General features: G+C 44.7%; 1 protein-coding gene across 1 annotated transcript in view; it reads left to right on the top strand.

The window, feature by feature from the left end:
* The window catches only part of LOC122628153 (serine/threonine-protein kinase minibrain), a 38438-nt gene that overhangs the window by 8141 nt on the left and 10693 nt on the right, over window positions 1–19604 (top strand). The window contains exon 2 of the mRNA XM_043810108.1: window positions 10323–10573. Within this exon, the coding sequence (XP_043666043.1) occupies window positions 10323–10573 (251 nt within the window). The remainder of the gene's footprint in view (window positions 1–10322; window positions 10574–19604) is intronic.

Here is a 19604-nt window from a genome sequence, read left to right as displayed (position 1 = left end):
CTCTCTCTCTCTCTCTCTCTCTCTCTCTCTCTCAATCTTCGTCTCTGTCCTTCTCTCTCTTTCTCTCTCTCTCTCTCTTTCTCTCTCGTTCAGTCGCTCGCTCGCTCGCTCGCTCACTCACTCTCGCCATGTACACCGTGCAGAGCAGATCGGCTCTGTAGTCAGCAGCAGCAGCAACAGCAACAGCAGCAGCAGCAGCAGTAGCAGAAGCGCTCGGCTGTTCGTTTCGAAGCGTTCTTTCTGTTGCTATGCCGGCTCCCCTTGCTTGCTCCTCTTCTACTTCTGTCTCCTCTCTCTCTCCTCTCTCTCTCTCTTTCTCTCTCTCTCGCTTTCCCCATCGTTCAACTTCCCCCTCTCGTCCTCTCTTCTCTCGCCTTCGCTACACCATACTATTCCCCGTAGAACCCACTCTCTTTCTCTTTCTCTTGCTCTTGGCTTCCTCCGGCGTCGTCCTACAGGATAGCTCCTAACGCGTCCCGTTGCTGCTCCTCGAATATCTCCGAATATACATATATTCATATTACCTACGTTTTTTTCACTTTTTATTAAGCCCTCTTTATCCATCTTCTACAATGACGTTTCGATGAATTCTTCTTCTTCATCGTCTTTGCCAGAGATAGAGAAAGGATCTCTACCAAAAGAAGAGAGTAAAAGTAATAAGGTACGCGTATTTATCGCGTACAAGGGCAGAGACGTCTCGCCAGCGGAAAAAGAGAAACCTAGTAGAAGCGGCATTGAATTCTTTTTGATCGCTCAAAAGAACTAATCCTTTTGTAATTAATACGGAGAAGTAGAGAAAGACGTTCCGATGGCGATACTTGCACGTCGTTATATTTATTAAATTCACAGAGCATAGGTCTGACAAATTTTAAGAGAAACGTAAATGGTAGCCATTTGATATAGTCGGCGAGTTGTGAAAAAATTCGTTCTGCGAAGGGTTAAACGTAGTTAACGTCTTGTTACTTCGTACGTAAAAGCGGGATGCGCCTTCCAATTTCACATCGTGCCGAAGGTGGGAACAATTTTCTACTTGGTGACCAAGGGTATAAGATGAGAGAAATCACGAGAGAGAGAGAGAGAGAGAGAGAGATGAGATTGGAGAACAGTAATTTATTATGCCTTTGGAATAAAATTGCTTTTCGTTATGGCTTGAAAAAGAATCAAATTAATTAATAATTTGGAATAAGATGGAGAAAGGATCGAATCAGCTGACAAACAAAATTAGAAATTTTGACGATTTTCGATTGATCCTAGACGCCGAGTATTATTTTTAGAAAGACGATCGAAAAGGTACGAAGCGTGATAAACCAATTTCAAGGGACCTAGGAGACATTGTCTCGATCGAAATGGACTCATTTCGGTACAAGATATCTATAGGTAGATAGACGGATAGATGGAGAGGAGAAAGAGAGAGAGAGAGAGAGAGAGAGAGAGAGAGAGAGAGAGAGAGAGAGAGAGAGAAAAGGAAGGTTTACTCGAGAAGGCTAGTTCCCGTCGTATTCGCAGTAATAAAGCGTGCAATCGGAATGGCGAGCCGAGAAAGAGACTTAGATCTTCTCTGGTGTACCCAGTTTTACAGAGTTTTCTGGGTCAAGGCGAACGCAAACGCGATCGTGTTTACCGGGCGTTTATCGCGCGTTCGTTCGTTCGTTCGTTCCTATATTTTTCGCGAGGCACCGTTTTTCGTGGGCCACGGTATTCCTTCTATTTCGACGAAACGATTACAAAGTCGGTTTTCGAATCGTCTCTGACGCGGATAAGGAATTATCTCTTTTTCTCTTTCTTCCTCTCTTTCTATCCTTCTAGACGCAAATACTCGCAGAATCTCTTATAAATCTCGGGATGCAACTGGTGCGCGCCGCCCTCGCCGAGCTTTTATCTCTCCGCGAAGTCGGAAGCGAGTTTCATTATTTAACGAAGCCGCGTGTTCGTCTATGTATGTATACGTGCGTGCTTGCTTGCTTGCTTGTTTGCTCGCTCGCTTTCTTGCTCGCTCGCTCGCTAGCTCGCTTGCATGTGTATATGCACCAGGACGCATAGAGTTCGTTTGGAATAACGGTCAGGTGTTCCTAGACGGCGTCTAACTGGCCGGCATAAGCCGTTGATACTTGTGCAAGAAAGTAAAGCTTTTTTCTTTTCTTTTCTTTTTTTTTCTTGTCTTTTCTTTTTTTTTTTTCCTGTATCCGTTGCACCGTAAAATGGGACGATTAGAGACAGCCCGTTGAACAGAGACAAAGCGAGAGAAGAAATCTCATGCAAAACTTTTCACGTCCTATCGACGCGTTATTTCAAACCTCCCCGTAATAAAACGTCATTTGGTATCCTTTAAGATCTTCTATTTATTTACTTTCCAAAGAGAAAAAGTGTCCGATCGTGAGAAGCGATCATCGATTATGAGTCGAACGGATATCTCTTAGAACGAGGCACGTTCGATCATGGAAAGCAGTGCGCGAAACAATGCGCACCGCAAGAGCCGCGCGATTGCGCGAGGTCAGTGCATAAAGGAGCAACGACGTTCGCTGCGGAATTCCGTGCACGTATCTTTAAAACTTATCTCTTCTCGTCGATTTATCGAGCCAATACTCTCCTTTCTCTTCTTTTTTTCTTTCCGTCTCTTCCCCCCCCCCTCTCTCTCTCTCTCTTTTCTCCCTCTTCGTAATTGAAAGTAAACTTTGACCGATATTCGTAATAACTTCATTTTCAGGATATTGTTCGGTTACGTATTTGATTACTATTGGTTGGCTCGTAGAACGAAAGGAAAAAAAATCGAAGGATCTTCTCCTCGTCCTTCTCTTCGTCCTTGCGTGCGCGTGCGCGCGCGCGCGCGGGCAGGCAGGCGGGCGTAAATATGTCGTCGCGTCGTCGACGAACGTGTCATTTTCGCGTGATTAAATGAAATTGTGAAACCGTGTAATAAGTACATAGTTACGGTTAATACGAAATCGATAGCTGCTATTATTACTTCTATATTCGTTATGTCATTACGAGAATGTTAAAGCCATCGAGTAACACGAATTTCGCGGGGATATAAAATGAGCGGGACTCGGCTCGTCCCGTTAATTAGTAATCTCGTACGAGTTCAAACGCGGAACTTGTATATTTGCGCCTATTCTATTAATAAACTACGGCGTCACGTAAGAACTCGTTGTTTTTCTTCGACGTAAAAATTTATTTGCGGAGTTATACCAATACGGCGACTGCAATGAAATCATATTCTATTCGAATAGGAAGCGTATGGGAAAGACGAAGAAGGGAATAAAGGAAAGGAATATATTTTTATGTACATATATATATATATATCAAATAATCGCTCGTTCTCGAATACTTCTCGCGATACTTCCTCGATCCTCGATCCTCGATCCTCTCGATTTTGATGATTCTTTTTTGAAGATTCGTATCTACTAGGTGTGTACGCCTATTCGTTGTTTGAACGTACCTATGTTCTTTTTCCTCGCACGCGATTAATCTCTTTGCTTACGACTCTCTGTAATTACGGAGAAGGAAAATACGTAACAGCGACTAAAGGCGGAATTTCGAAATCGGTGGATTTTATGTCGTTCGTGAAAAAGTCTGGAGAAAAATGTACGTATCCAAAAAAAAAAAAAGAAGAAAAGAAATAGATTGTTCTTCTTCGTCGAAATAATATAAGAAGGCTGACGATAATCGCTAGCGTGTTTCGTCGATCGATGCGAACCGAGGGCGCACGGTTTTCATTTTCAGCCATTACTCATTTCTCTCTCTCTCTCTCTCTCTCTCTCTCTCTCTCTCTCTCTCTCTGCTGCCAATGGTATTATTGCTTTACCAACATCTACATACATATTTGTAATCATCATTAATAGGAGGAAAGTAGACTGCGTTATAAAAACTTTGACAGTTTATTTTCTTATCTCCGTTGTTAAAAAAGAAAAAAATGATTAAGCAAAAATATCCTTGCAATTTCTTTCAATTCAAAAAATTTAAGACTTTTATCGATCTTGCGAGAAGAAAAAAGGGAACGTAGTTGGGTGCGAAAGAAACGTAGGGAGGAAGTTAGCCGTATAAAGGCTTCAGAAAAGAAGGTGTACGAGAGAGAAAGAAAGAGAGACAGTCAGATAGACAGTCAACGAGAGAAAACGATCATCTTGTATTCAAGTCACACTCTGTCTGTTGTGTACGTAGGTTTATACAACGCGTCGTTGCTTCGTCGTCCTCTCGACGTCCTCCTTTCCTCCTTACATCCTTCTTCGCCTCTGTCTCTCCCACACCCTCGTTGCCCCTCTGCCTGCAACGATGCACGTCCTACCAGCCGACACATACGGAAATTTCTGATTGCGAAGAGTCTCTCTCTCTCTCTTTCTCTCTCTATTCCTCGCATTCGAGCTCTCTTTCCGTCCTCATCGCACAGGCGTCTGCTAGGCGGCATAACGAAACGGTTCTGGAGACGACGAATGATCGGAATTCTTTGAAATTTCGCAGCTCGAGTATGTACGTACGTATGTACATATATATGTATGTCGGAAAAATTCTCCTTCGAAGCAGCCAAGTCGATCATCGTGTTCTACTTTGTATTATCTTCGATCGTTTTCGACGAGAAGAGTTGGAGAGAGAGAGAGAGAGAATGAGAGAGAGAAAGAGAGAGAGAGAGAGAGAGAGAGAGAGAGAGAGAGAGAGAGAGAGAGAGAGAGGTCATCGTCTTCGCTTCTAAGTAATTAGGCTAAAAAGGCGGCTAACGAGAGTGCCAGTCTCTCTCTCTCTCTCTCTTTCTTTCTCTCTGTCTCTCTTTCTCTCTCTCTCTCTCTCTCTCTCTCTCTCTCTTGGTCTATCTCTCGTGTTGCCGTTTTGTCGATCGATCGGCAAAGGACACACTCCTGTCCTCCAGAGCAGCTACCATCAAAGAAACGTTTATCATTGGCACACGCCGTGTACTACACGGTGCTCGCGAACTACGTTCGCGTCGTGGGAAGCTTTGGCATTTCCGGATGTAGGTTGATATAATGAGAGACCCACCGAGAGAAGTAGCCATAGAGAGAGAAAGAGAAAGAGTGATAAAGAGAGGGGAAAAGGAAGGGGGAACGAGGCACACGGCTATTATGAACAGTGACACGTATTACGTGTCGAGTGTACCGGGTGTTCCCAACGTATCCAGTAGCCCGGAGAAATAATAAATCGACGATCTTATTCGCTCAAAGTTCATAGCCTTTCCTGCAGATTTCAACGTCTAATTGGATACCCCGACGCCTTGAGGCGATTTTTTATTCTATTTTATCGTAGCGCTTCCTTACGCTCCCCTAACGTCTTGGTTCTTTCTTAGACCGAGTAGGTCTACGTACGTTTTACTCGATCTCCCTTGTACGAAGTACTTTAAGGAAGCAACGATGGCTCCTCGACGATAGAGGATCGAAAAATTAATCGGGAAGGAGGCACGCGAAACGCACGAATCGACGGCGTTACACCGTGGAACACGCGAGGACGACTTAACGACGACGGATCCTGCGGTTTTTGCGGTTTCGTATGCCTACACCTTCCGTGTACTTTGCGGTCCGACGAAAAACGACTCGTCATCGTCGACTCGAGAGTGCGACTCGGTAGCTTATCGACGACGACGAGGACGAGGAGGAGGAGGAGGAGGAGGAGGAGGAGGAGGAGGAGGAGGAGGAGGAAGAGGTGGAGGAGGAAGGCGAGAAAAAAATAGAAAAGAAGTATGCACTTGGCGGTTGGTACTCTCGACGCCGGAGGAGCCTAAAAAAAGTCTTTCTCGGTCACATACTAATTCCAAAAGGTTTCTCTTCTTTCGTAAGGGTAGAAGCGAGGAAAAGCGATCTCTCTCGATCTCTTCGCGTGGATCGAGTCATTTGTCGCGAGAGGGGGAAAAATGCGACTCGTCGTTCACGAGGGCTCGCGTTGTGCTACGTATCCGCAAGTACCCCGGGGGCGGTTCCAGGTGGTGGTGAAGTACGGTGGGAGGGGATGGCCAGTAGGTGCACTAGGAGCGACGGAGGGTGGGAGGGAACTGTGGTGGGAGGAGGGAGCAGATCAAGAAGCATGAATGAAACGGAATGCGTGTTGGCTATCGTATGGCCTATGTCAGCCTTTCGTGACCTCGCGACGAGGGTTCTCAATCCGCCTTGCGTTCGATCCTACGACCGACTACTAGACCTCGCTTTCGAAAGGCAAAGATAAAATCTTTCGTTATCATTTGATTATGCAATTTTAATGGAGATGATCTGGGCGATAGGACCGAATGAATGAATTTGAATAGCAAGCAAATTTTTTTTTCTTTCTCTCTTTCTCTCTTTCTTTCTCTTTCCAATGTTTCGAATGTACCAACGTTATAATTCGAGCCTCACGGAAACTCAATTACGATCGTTATCGTCGCATCTTCCTTCGTACGAAGAGGCTCGCTATCGGCGATCAGGATTCTCGACCGCAATTTTGGGGTTAATAACGGGAGAAGGAGAGGGAGAGAGAGAGAGAGAGAGAGAAGGCAGCCTGCGACAGACGGCGTACGATCGTAGATGCCAGGTGCAAACGGTTAGGATTCGTTGTACGAACGTGCTCATTAATGGCTTCGCTGCTCGCGCACGATTTACTGTTTCAAATTAAGATCGCATTATCAGTCAACTTCCTCTCTCAAGTTTTGTACTTTTGTTTATACTTTTGACCGACCGTACCATCGTTCCTCGACGAAATTTGCATCTTCTCGTTCGGACGATCGCAATCGAGAAGCTTATTAACGATCGAGAGAGTGATCGCGAAAGGAGAATCTTGCTCCGAGGCAGACAGCTCGAAAATTTCGATCGTCCTAGGAAAGAAACGAGACTGGTGATAACGATTCGATGGCCGCGACGAGCTCGTAAAACGTTCCAATTCCATTCGTACGCCTATCGACCGAAAGAATAATCCTCCCTGTCCCTATCGATATCCTGAATTTTTTACGCTCGTCTGCCGTTCGATCTATACATGTATTATATACATATATATTATACAGGTACAGGTGTGCGCGCACGTGTGTGGACCGACTCGATGGAAACCGAGTAATTCTCGTCGGTGATTCTTTTTTCTGTCCCTCTCTCCCCCCCCCCTCTCTCTCTCTCGCCCTCCCTCTATTTCTATCTCTATCATTCTTTATCGAGTATCCTTCGAAACGACGCCGATGGCTACATCGAACGATGCTCTTTCGCGGTGAAAATCGATCGTCGTCCAACGTCGATACGTTTCTCTCCGATTGAAATGCCGAGTCGAGACGACGCTGCTCTCCTCTTCCACCTCCTCTTTCTCCTCATCCTCCTCCTTCTCTTCCTTCTCCTCCCACTTTTCCTTCTCCTCCTACTCCTCGACTATACTTTGGGAAAACTTTGGTAGGAACAAATGCGAGAGCGCGAACTCGTAGCGCGTTCGACGAAACTTTGCTTTTACTTTCGGCGCGTGCCGAGACGAGCTACCGGCCGAGAGTTAATAGCCGTTCGAAGCTGCAAAAATGTCGCGCGAGATGTTCAAGCAAAGTGTTTCGGAGAATCTTTCGATGCTCTTTTTCTCTTCGATGATCTTTCAGCGCGCTATTCACGAGAGCGAGCGAGCGAGATTTAAAAAAAAAAAAAACAAAAAAAACAAAAAGAAAGAGAAAAAGTTTATTATTCATTTAATCCGAGTCATTCGTTATAATTTCCTTTTCGTGGATGTACATCGTAGTGCACTCAATCTCGTTAGAATGTAGCATTCTCTTCAGACCGCGTCATTTAATGTATTCATATAAAAAAAAAGGTGACAGAAAAATGATTGTAATTACGAATCGTTCAAGTTTCCTTTAAAAGACGAGCAAAGTATTTTTTCGTGCGTAGGTACGCGTAACAATCGAGGAAGAGAGGGGCAGAGAGAGAGAGAGAGAGAGAGAGACAGAGACAGAGACAGGAGATCGGAGAAGTCGCTCGATCAGCATTTTCCTCGGTCGAAAACCGGAGCCCGTTAACAGGCTCGTTCGATTAATGGGTCAAGTATGTATGATCCGTCGCTCGTTCGTTCGCTCGGCCGACAGTGAAAATATTTCTGCCGTCCGAGGGTTAATCAGTAGATTAGGCAGTCGGCGGTGGTAGCTCGTTGGAGGAGATAATCGCTTCGATAGGGGTGACAATAGTGTAAAGACTCGCGGTTTAAGGGTGCCAGGGTACTTTCAGTTCTTTCGAGGGCTTGTTTTCCTCCCCTTCCCCCTCTCTCTCTGTCTGTCCGTCTATCTTTCGCATAGTCAATCGATTCCCTCTCGTGCAGCAAACTCTCTCTCTCTCTCTCTTTCCTCGTTTCGCAGACATGCAAATGGGATACGAGACGCCGTCGTTCTATGCCACTGGGCCGGTTCGTTCCTGAGAGACCGACACGGAAAAAGAGCAAGAGAGAGATAGAGAGAGAGAGAGAGAGAGAGAGAGAGAGAGAGAGAGAGAGAGAAGGAAAAAATGATAAGAAGAGCGTAGAGGAGAGTAGGATTGAGAACCCTTGCTCGAGCGTGTTAATGAATGATATTTTTTTCATTCAACCGCACCCTGGCCTACATTTCAAACAGAGCTCCAACGTGGCACTGGCGCCTCTCCGCTTTCCGATACGCAGTGGCTCGTAAAAATGGCTGAGGAGGCGGGGGTTGTGCCGGTGGTGGATGGTAGAGCGGCCTGGAACACCGGCATAAGGGGGTGGGCTGGAGGTGGTTTCAGAGGAGTGGAGGCGTCGGAAGAAAAAAGCTCGACTGGCTTCTGGGCCAACGGAGGAGCTCGGATAAAAGCCGAAGAGAGAGAGAGAGAGAGAGAAATAGAGAGGAAGCGGGTAAACGGTCTGCAAATTTTACTCGACCACCCACAATTTTCTCGTTAAAGTTTACCATCGTGGCATCGCCAGGACGTCGACTCTCTCCCCCTTTTTCTTTCTTTCTTTCTTTCTTTCTTTCTCTCTCTCTCTCTTACTGATTATTTACTTGGCCCAAGGACACACACGACGAATCGCGTCGAGCGATTAGCCAATTGCCACTTCCATGGACCATTTAACGGAAAGGATGATAAGGACGGGGACGGAAGGAAGGCAGTGCCGAGCGCTGGGGAAATTAGGGACGTTCGCGACAACCAGTTGATTCTTGCTTTGTTGTTCCTACCCTCGTGTCTACCTTTATCGTCGATTACGCGTCTATCGTTGTTAGAAAGAGAGAGAGAAAGAGAGGGAGCGGAAGAGGAAGAGAGATCATCCAAACGATCTGCGTTTCTCCATATTTTCTAAAAACTAGCACGATATATTCTAAGAGAAAAAAAGTAAAGACACCTTTTAGCGAAAAAAGAAAAACTTGGCTGATCGATCCATTGATAACTTTTCACCTTACTCGTCATTTGCGATAACGTCTCGTACTAGACCGCGAGTATTTTATTTTTTAATTACACGAGAAAGCTAGCTACTTTCCACGTGATAATAACGTCGAAAATACGAGCGCCGGTGAAATTTAGGATGGAATTTTAAAGGGCGTACAAGAAAGTGGGTAGAAGAGAGAGAGAGAGAGAGAGAGAGAGAGAGAGAGAGAGTTTTGCTTTACGAAGCAGAGGAAGTATAAGCTAGTTCGAGACATATATAACAGGGTCGTTAAAGCAACGATAATGTTTCGATGAGTGGCGGGGCAGACCCGAGAACGATTCGTACATCAAAATTAACGACTTTGCGTACTGTTGTCCCCAATTTCTTCTTCATACCGTTCTGATGTATATTTATCAAGATGCTTCTTAATTATCGGTTATTTCTTCGAACGAAACGTCTCTCCTCGTCCGTGCATTTCTCTCTTTCCGTCGGAAATTATAACGAGATAAGAAACGCATAAAAGAAAAAGGAAAATAAAAAAAGAAAGAAAGAAAGAAAGAAAGAAAGAAAGAAGGGGTATTGGGGAGAGTTAATAAGACTCGCGTGCGTAATCACGTGAGACTCGGCGAGACTCGCGGTTGCTTCCCCTTTTATGACGTGACTTCTTCGAACTTATCGTCATTTCCCGGCTCGATTCTTTCGATTGCTTTTCAGAGAAGCGACAATTGTTATCTTTACCTCCAACGCATTTTTTCATTTTTACCGAGTCGAGATCGGCGATTATATAGCGGCGTATTATAAAGTTTCTGGAAAATCAATTATTCTTGAAAGAAACAAGAATATCCGTACGTTACTAGTTTTTGTTCGTTACATAAAAAAAAAAAAAAAAAAAAAAAAAAAAGAAGAAGAAGAAGAAGGAATCGACTGGAGCATCGCAAAAGAGAGAAAGATCGTGAAACGAGATAAAAATGTTCGCGACGATCGTTGAACCGTCGATCGATGTTTGATCTCGATGTGTATGATTTCAGTGAGCGGGAGGACGGGGACCGGAGGGGCGCCCTTGTACGGGCGATTGGTCGCCGAAGAGCCCATGCCTCCAACGGTATGCGGCGGTGGTGGTGGCGGAGGTGGTGGGGGTGCCGGTGGGGTTCCACAGGAGACCCCCGCGGACATCCACGCCATGCAGGCCAGGATACCCCACAGATTCCGCGATCCAGCCACGGCACCCCTGCGGAAGCTCAGCGTCGATCTTATCAAAACCTACAAGCACATCAACGAGGTAAAAACGATTCACCTGCTACCACCGTGACATTTACTTTTTCTTATTGATCGTAAAAACTTGAACGTACTTGGATAGATTCAGCATTTATAAAGAAAAAGAAAATAGAAGAAAGGAAAAAGAAAGCGTAGTGTCTACCTTGACATTTGTAGATTTATGAAAGAGTCGCTCGAGAAGTTACTTTTTTGGAATAAGTTATATACCAAGAGGACATTACCATTTCCTTGTCTTGTTAGAAACAAACTGCTCGTTCGGTATGTCCTCGTAAGCCTTGTAATATCCTTCGCGGAAAGTATCGTTCTCTCTCTCTCTCTCTCTCTCTCTCTCTCTCTCTCTCTCTCTCTCTCTCTCTCTCTCTCTCTCTCTCTCTCTCTCTCTCTCTCTCTTTCTCTCTCTTTTGAGACGAGGTAGCGAGGGAAAAGGGTCGACGTTCTTGGGAGTAAGTTTTCGTCGGAAAAAGAATTACGGCCATCCTTTCGTTCGTTCATAGGATATTGCTCCGCGAAACGTTTCGAACCCCCTTTAAGGAACGTTTTAAGGCCACCCACGTGAAACGCGAGAACTCATAGGACACTCCTACGCGTTCGTAATCGTCTCGAAAGTCTCTCTTCCTATCGCACAAGAGTAGCGTGACGTTGTCTCGAGAAATCAAGCGTCATTATGGAAATGCGAGGCTCCTCGATCGAACAGGATGACGTATCCTTCGAATCGTGCCGGATATTTTATTATTCGGATATACATTTGTTATTCACGCGCATATCGACTTTTTCTTTTGCTTTTCTATTCTTTTCTTTTTCTTGTTTTCGTATTTTTTTCGTTCTTCAATTCACGTGGAAACGATAAATGTATTTATTTTTCAATCGTATATCGAGCAAGTCCAGGAACAACAACGTATCCGATCACCTGCGCGATAAAGAAGCGCGTAGCTCTTGTAAAAAGCTAATCGTTGATAATCGTTCGAGTAGACGTATGCGTCGTTTCGTCGAATTCGATACGAGAAAGTCGATAGGATGAGTGAGCCCGTAGGAGAGATTACGCTCGTCTTCCGCGAAAGACGACTCCTAAGGCTTTTCTTCGATAAAAATTGGAAAAGACTCGCCGAGCTCGTTAGAGAGGCGAAGTGGAGAAGCAGGATGAGAAAAAGCTCGTGAAAAATTGGTCGAAGGTGGACGACTCGTTACGGTCCCATTCACAATAAAAAAGGAGAGCGAGAGAGGGGTGGGAGGGGAGGGGAGGGGAGGGGAGAAATAAAGAAAAAAGTCTCGCGTCGACGAGCGTAGTAAGGAGGTCCGAATTGAACTATTAATAACGACGATGAAGTATCAACGAGCCTGACGAGCTCGCGCTTATTTGCTAGCCGATTTCTCGACTTTTCTTTTTCTTGTACTTTTACTTTATATACGTATAGATACGTTTGGATTATTAGCATCGAGCTTCCCCTCTCCAGCCCTCCTCTAAGAAAAGATACGTCTTTTTACGCTGAGCACAAACTTTTCTTACGACTGTGAATACGTTTTGAAAAATGTTCGAGCAGCATTTTCATTCTTCTTGTTCTTTGTTCCTTTACTTTTTCTGATTTTTCTTATTTTTCTTTCGTCGATCGATAGTCCGCGGGCTCATCCATTCATATGCTTTCTTTCCCCTTAAAGAAACGTTCTCTTTCTGGACAATGATTCGTAAGAGAGGTGTATCGGTAGCCTTGACATTGCTCTTCTTAAAGCATACTTACATATTCTTACTATCGACGTACGATCAAGACGCGAGGAGGAGAAACGTGCACGAAATTTTAAACAACGACGCGCATACGACCCTTTCGGTCATCTTGCTACTTGTAGATTGCAGCTTAGTGACGTCACGTTTGACGTAGTCGATGACGCCAACGCGTAGAAAGAGATACACGCGATAACGCGTAAACAAACGATAGAAAGGATAACTGCTAGTTGGCAAGATTTGCCACCCACGCGCGAGAGAGAGAGAGAGAGAGAGAGAGGATTCTTGGAAGGTTGTACTGTCGGAGAATCATCAAAAATACGAAACGATTCGCAAAGAGAGCCACGGAATAACGTAGGTTACTTTGACGAAGTAGGTGGATGAGAGAGCGAGATAGATATTGCCTTATGATATATAAACAGCTGTTGAGCTCATGGTCGAGGCACGCCGGTGACCCGTACATCCATCTGGAAGTTTTATCTTACACTCTCGATCAATGATTTATCGTTATCTCTTCCAAGAATTTCTTATCTCCTTCGCGAAACGTGTGAGGATTTGTTATGGAAAAAAAGAAAATCGCGAAAGGAAACAAAACAAAAATAGAAAAAAAAAAGCAAAATAAGAAAAAGGAAAAAGCGAAGACGAGAACAATTTATTAGACGGTTCTTGCGATATTCAGGCTTCTCGTATTATCAGCAAAGGACCTCTTCTCACGTGGGCCGTAGTAAAGGCCACGAACATATAAGGAAGGCGAACGTGTGACGTGCCTTTCGAAATCCCAGTGACAGCGGATTCGCTTGGCAACCGAAGCCGAACCACGTTCGAGACGACGGCATTAACACTTCTCGAGCACACCGTCGTAACCGGTGGCACGAGAGAAAGAGAGAAAAGAGAAAAAGAAAGGAGGACGACGCGAAGCAGAAGAGAAGGATGAGAGGGTGCCGAGAGCAGCGCTCGTAGCTGCTCCATCGGTACATTCCTATGGAACGGTGGGGGAGAAAGGTCTGGAGAATTCTGCATATCCGTTCAGATGCAGCTCGGCTAACTATGCGTTTAGGTGGACAACCGCGATGAATGAAGATTGACGACTTCGAACTCCTTCGAAGTTATAATCCCTCATTTTTCTTTATTCTCCTTATTTTCTCTTTTTCTATTTCCTTTTTTTTTTTTCTTCTTCTTCTTTTTTTTTTAAGAGAGACTTTTTTATCATACGAAATTAACCGAATCAAGAAAAATAAATTCAAGAAAGGATTTCACGGAGCGTTTCTTTTACTATTTCACGATATTAATAACACGTTTACGGAAGACAATTGATCGTAAAAAGAGAGTGGAAGAAGGGACGACGAGGAGAAGATGCATGGAGCGGAAGAAGAGAGGAAGGTCATTTACGACCCAGTAAGCGTAAATGGGTTAAGAAAAGTTTCGAGCTATCCTTCTACGGAGTTTTCCGGGATTTGCAACTTCCGAAGGATTCTCTCTCTCTCTCTCTCTCTCTCTCTCTCTTTCTTCTTAGCTTACGATTAATTAGCCACGATTTACATAAATCATACGTTCGAAGGACTATCCTACGGGTGAGTCCGCGTTAAATAGGGATCGCGTGCTTTCGAAAATAAGTGTGTGAGAAATAGAGAAAAGGAGGGAAGTTCGATCGTATTCTCCAGCTGTCTCGCGTTCCGCTCCGGTGCCGTTACCGCGACGGCACAAAAGCAAGGATATCGATAAAACGGACGGCGATATAAATAACGCGAATGTATCCGTGATTAGTGCGCCGGACGAAGAGGGGAAAGAAAACCTGATCGGCTAACGGAGGTGCATCGAAAAGAAAGAAAGAGAGAGAGAGAGAGAGAGAGAGAGAAATAGAAAGAGGAAGAGAGAAAAAAGCTTTGGTGGAACGGCATTGCATGCTGTTCTTGTAATCATCGTCTTACCGCCTCGGGTTTCTTCGTTCGTGCGTCGTCCTAGAAGACTCGTGACCGATTCTCTTTGTTTTCTTTACTTTTCTAATGTTTTTTCTCTTTCTCGCTCTCTCTCTCTCTCTCTCTCTCTCTCTCTCTCTCTCTCTTTCTTTCTCTCTCTCTCTCTCTCTCTCTCTATCGATAATCCAAGAATGAGTATATAGAATATATAGTAGAAATTGCAGAAAGAGAGAGAGAGAGAGATGTGTTGGGGAGAAGCAATAAAATCAATCCACAAAGTCCCGACGCGAAAACAATGGACAAGATCGCGAAACACTTAGCATATATACGAGAGAAAACTGTCTCTCGCCCTCTATGCGGTCCTGACGTTCCGTATCTCGAGTTTGCTGTAAGACCCAGAGGGAGAATGGGCGAGAAAGAAAGAAAAAAAGCAGAACGGAAAAATAAGGAATATAGATAGGAGAAAAGAGTACGAGAGAGGAAATAAAAAGGAAGAAAGAAAGAAACGAAACGAAACGATTCGCGAAGCCCTTTAGCCAAAGCGAGGAGGAACCTATGCGAACTACCGATCGAAAGACTTTTTCCCCTTTCCCTTTATATTTCTTCTTCGAATGTCCTTAAAACTTGTATATGGAAAATATTTTTTCGAATCGAATCGAATCGGCGGTCGATCGATCGATCGCGAATTTTCAGTTGAAATTTTGTCGAATGGAATAGTAGTTCGGCTTGTGTATGTCGATGGAAGGGCAAGAAGAAAAGGAAAGAAGGGAGTCGAAGGTTTAGTTTCGACGAGGAGAAAGGGCAAACGTGGAATCGAATCCTATCGCCCGGAGCGCTCGTCAAAAGTCAGAATAGCTTCGCGAATAATTAAAGACGACCTAGATGCCAGCCACTCGCTTTTACTCGTCCCTTCGTGTACGACCTACGTGTAGAAGGGTGTCCATACGTCGAGATAGAGAAAGAGAGGGGGATGGATGGATGGTTGGAGGGAGGGAGGAGGGCAGGGGTCAAATTTACGAGCTTACGTATACGACTCTTTTAACTCGTGGTCCATCGATCATCGGAGACTCTTGGTCCTTTTATAAGGTCACTTTTTGTAGTAGCATGGATTAATCGATGAAGAAAATCTCGATCTTCGCCAGATCGAATCAATTTTCTTTATTCTTTTTTATTATTTCTTTTTTTTTTTTTTCCCCCCCGATTAGACCATTCCCCATCGAGATGAAATGGTTCTTTCTGATTGGAACTTTACTACGAGCTTATGGAGCTCGATAAAAGGACCGGTTAATTCTTTTATATAGATATAAAATCGGTCTCCTCTAATCTCGCTACTCTTTCGTTTTTCTTTTGGAACGTCTAGATCCTTGAATATGTACGCACACATACACGCACGCATATCGTAGTCACGAAAGAATCAACCGAAAGATCCTCAAGGTCTTCTTCGCGATGGGAAGTTGGAAGGGCAAGTTAAACTTTGCTTTCTTTCTCGTTGAAAGATCTCTTCATCGATTCTTAGCGCTGGAAATTCACAAGCACGGCTCGAATACCGTTAAGAAACGGAATAGAACGCCTAAACACGTATCTTATTATGTTCCCTCTTGGAATGCAAAAACGTGAACGCGTTTGATTAAATCGGGTGCGAATTGGTTGTATCCAATAAACGATGTCATTATACGACGATGCGTTGCACAAGTAAAGTATACGATTACATCGAGTAACGGATCATTGTTCCGTCTCTCTCTCCCTTTCTGTCTCTCGTTTTCTTTCTCTAACTTTGACGCAATATCTTATCTTAGAGCGAACGTTGGTAACGTCATAAAGATTAGTCGGAACTAAAACTCGGTCGATTCGTCTCGAATAGCAAACAAGATTATAGACCAGCCAGAAAAATTCGATGGTTTCCGAAGGAACAAAGGATGAAGGAGGAAAGGCTTTCGTTTCAAGACGGCCCGCTAACTCCCTTTTCTATCCTCGACAGAAGGGGCCTTCCGTCCTTGAAATCTTTGATCGGCGCTCTCCTTCGTTGATCCTCGATTCGATCGATGAACGAAGAGACGGAATTAAAACGTTAGAACGAGAAAGAGAGAGAGACATTTTTTTTCTTAGAAACTCTCTTTACAAAAAGACCTTGAAGTCGGTAAAAAAAAAAGTTGGAGCTGCAAAAATAAAAGATAGGCCCGTTACGCATACACCTTCTGGAGGTTCAAACTCTAGAGAAAGAGAGAGAGATGAGCAATGTTTATGAATAAATTTGAAATTAGCGCGAATTTCCAACAGCTGTTCGTTTCTCTTTATTTGCCCACGTGTTCGTCGAGTCACGCGTTCGCGATACTTCCTAGCCTAGTCTCGGCATTTCGAGAAAAGTAAACGGCGGCTTTTTCGATTAGAAAATTTGACAGGGAAGATCTCTCGATCGCGTCTCGAACGAACGAATCTCTTTCGTTCGTTCGTTCGTTCGTTCGTTCGTTCGCTTCGTGCGTTCTTCGCGCATTCCCAATCGGCGACTCTCTTTTCTCTTGGACAAACACAGAAGAGACGGCTGAGCGTGCATGTAAATGTGCGCGTTCGTCGAGACTCTGTCTTCTCTGGCTGGCCATGCCAAAACTTTCCGTTGACCGTTGCTCGAACTCAGTGACTCAGAAACGGTTCCACCATTGCAGTCACGGATTATTAGTTGCCGGTGCCCCGTTCCATTTCTCTTTTTCGAAGAATTTCAAGATGGTTGCGATTAATGCACCGCGCGGATTCTTTTCTCTCTCTCTCTCTCTCTCTTTCTCTTTCTCTGTCTGCTTTTCTCTCGAACAATTTACATACTTTGCGGTGACTTTGTAGTGGAACTCGTCGAGTAAGGAAGAATCGTGATTCGAAGCGAAATTACGAAAGTAACGTAGCAACGGTGAAGTTACCTTGAGACCTTAAAGAAGAAAAAAAAAGAAAAGAAAAAGAAAAAATACAACAAAAAGGAAAAGAAAAAAATCGAAAGCCGGTTATACGCGAACAAAGTAGTAGTGGCACAGAGAGAGAGAGAGAGAGAGAGAGAGAGAGAGAGAGAGAGAGAGAGACCTCTCCTCGGCGCTTTCAACGACGAAAGAAAGAGTAGACGCTTCGAATTCCCGACCAAACTCCCTAACAACGTCGTAAAGTTCCTACGAATATCATTGAACGAAAGTATCATTATTGATTTGTCTAATATCATAAGATGGGAAGGATTCGTAATGGTTCGGGGAGGGGGTCCGCGTTCTCTGGTGTGTTCCAAAATGGTGGGAGGGAAATCCGAAGGTGGACTGGTGAATCGATAAATCACGAATATAAGAGAGAGAATTGGAAGATCGCGCGGTTGGATCCGCGAAAAAGCGCGAGGACGCGCAAGAGCAGAAGGAAAACGAGAAGGGGGAGAGAGGAGGTGGGAAGAAGTGGAACGCAGACGTTCCGGAAGGTCGTGGAACGGCCTGGGCCGGCGGCGGCTGCTCTCTCGCTCGTTTCGTCTGTCACTTCATTCATGACTCGGCCGGTAGTCCTGATCACGCCCCTTCCATCTCTCACTATCTCTCTCCCTACTCTCCATCTTTCCTATCTCTCCTCTCTCTATCTCTCTTTCCGCCATATTCCCCTTCCAATTCCAGTCAGTCTACTCCCACCCTCTAGCTGCTGCCTACCTAGTCTCCTTTCCTCCCCTCCTCCTCCCCCTCCTCCTCCTCCTCCTCCACAGTCGTTTCTCTATCCTCTATCTCTGTTTCTCTTCTTCCTCCTCCTCTCTATCTATCCAACTTCTTCTACGTTCGTCGAAGCAGAGATTCATAACGGCTCCACGACCATCCGATGGCGTTAGTCGTCTTCTCTTCTCCTCGTAATCTTCCTCACGTTCTCCTCCTCCGCCTCCATCTTACCCCTCTCGCCGTCATCTCTCGCTATCCTCTCGCCGAGGACCGCACGAAAAAAGACGTCTTATATATTCTTGCTCTTCGCAAAACGCCCTCGATCGTCGTGCTCTCCCGACCATAACGAACCCTCTCTTTTCTCCTATCTCGAAAATTCTATACTCTTTTAGCGGAACGAAGAAACGATCTATGATCGGATGCCCCTTCGATCGGAGGATCGCGGTTTTAAAATTCGATGGAACAAACGTTGATCTCGCTGATCGTGCTAAATCAAAGTTTTATTAATAACACGAGAGAGAGAGAGAGAGAGAGAGAGAGTGGGAGAGAGGGGAGGGGGAGAAAGAGAAAGAAAGTCTACGACTTGTATATATTATTAAAAAAAACGTAGGAAAGAATAATAGCAACGAGCGTTCTCGCGCTCGAGTAATTTCCTACGTTGACGATTTCGCGACTCTATTCCCGGGCATTATAATTTCGTTCTATTAAGACTTAACAAACCGGGTTTCGAAAGTGGGACGCCCCTATCCGGGCTGCTCACTGAGCGCTAGTTTATTTCGTTTGTCGCATAAACGCGAGAAATCCCCGTCGTATCGTTTACCTCTTCCTAACCAAACGCATCATTTTCTGATATTTCCGTTTAACGATTCACGCTCGAGCGCGAAATAAAAATAGCAAGGATCGTTTAGCGAAACGCTTTGAAGAATATAAATTACACGTTTTAAATAGAGAAAATCGGAGAAGATGGCAGGACGATCGCTACCGGCTCGAGGACTAAGTAGTATCTACTTGACCCCCCCCCCCTCGGTGCACTTTCAAAAGAGCGCGTATTTTGACGTTTTTAATCTTCGCCGATGTCAAATTTCGACGAAAGTATCTTCCTATTTATTCTTATCGTTGATCAAATTTAATCATTCGGTCGTACTCCAAAATCTACGATTTTATTGACACGCGACCGTTTTCTCATTAAAACGATTGCGTACTTGGCGCCAAACAAACATGGCGAATACGGTTAGTAAGATTTCTCCGAAGACTCTCTCTCTCTCTCTCACTCTCTCACTCTCTCACTCTTCTCCTAAACGTTATTGCAGCGTTTAGGAAATAGTTCTTCGTACTTTGTCGGCACGCGCGTCTCTTTGCATCTCATTTATCTTGTAATAGCAGGAACAAATAGTTATCAACGCGAGTACGTTTTTCAATCTTGCGAGTGTTTATCGCGTACTTGTGAAAGGAAATTGGAATAAAAAGAAAGGAATGAAAAGAAAAGAAAAGAAAAGGAAAAGGAAAAGATAAAAAGAAATAGAAGAAATGTTTCGTAAGTCGGCGCCTCGGTGCGTCTCGCGGATGACGTTTCGAAGTCGCGAGATGAGTCGAGAGAAAGAGAGAGAGAGATGCCTATGCATGTTATATATGTTGCCATCCACTGTTTCTTTCTCTCTCTCTTTCTCTCTCTCTCTTGGTCGGATTCGTTCGTCTTGTTGTTCTCTCTCTCTCTCTCTCTCTCTCTCTCTCTCTCTCTCTCTCTCTCTC

This window comes from Vespula pensylvanica, chromosome 3 (assembly GCF_014466175.1).
Source record: "Vespula pensylvanica isolate Volc-1 chromosome 3, ASM1446617v1, whole genome shotgun sequence".
Lineage (NCBI taxonomy): Eukaryota > Metazoa > Arthropoda > Insecta > Hymenoptera > Vespidae > Vespula > Vespula pensylvanica.
Note: the sequence above shows the minus strand (reverse complement) of the source record. Positions and strands in the feature narration are given on the sequence as shown.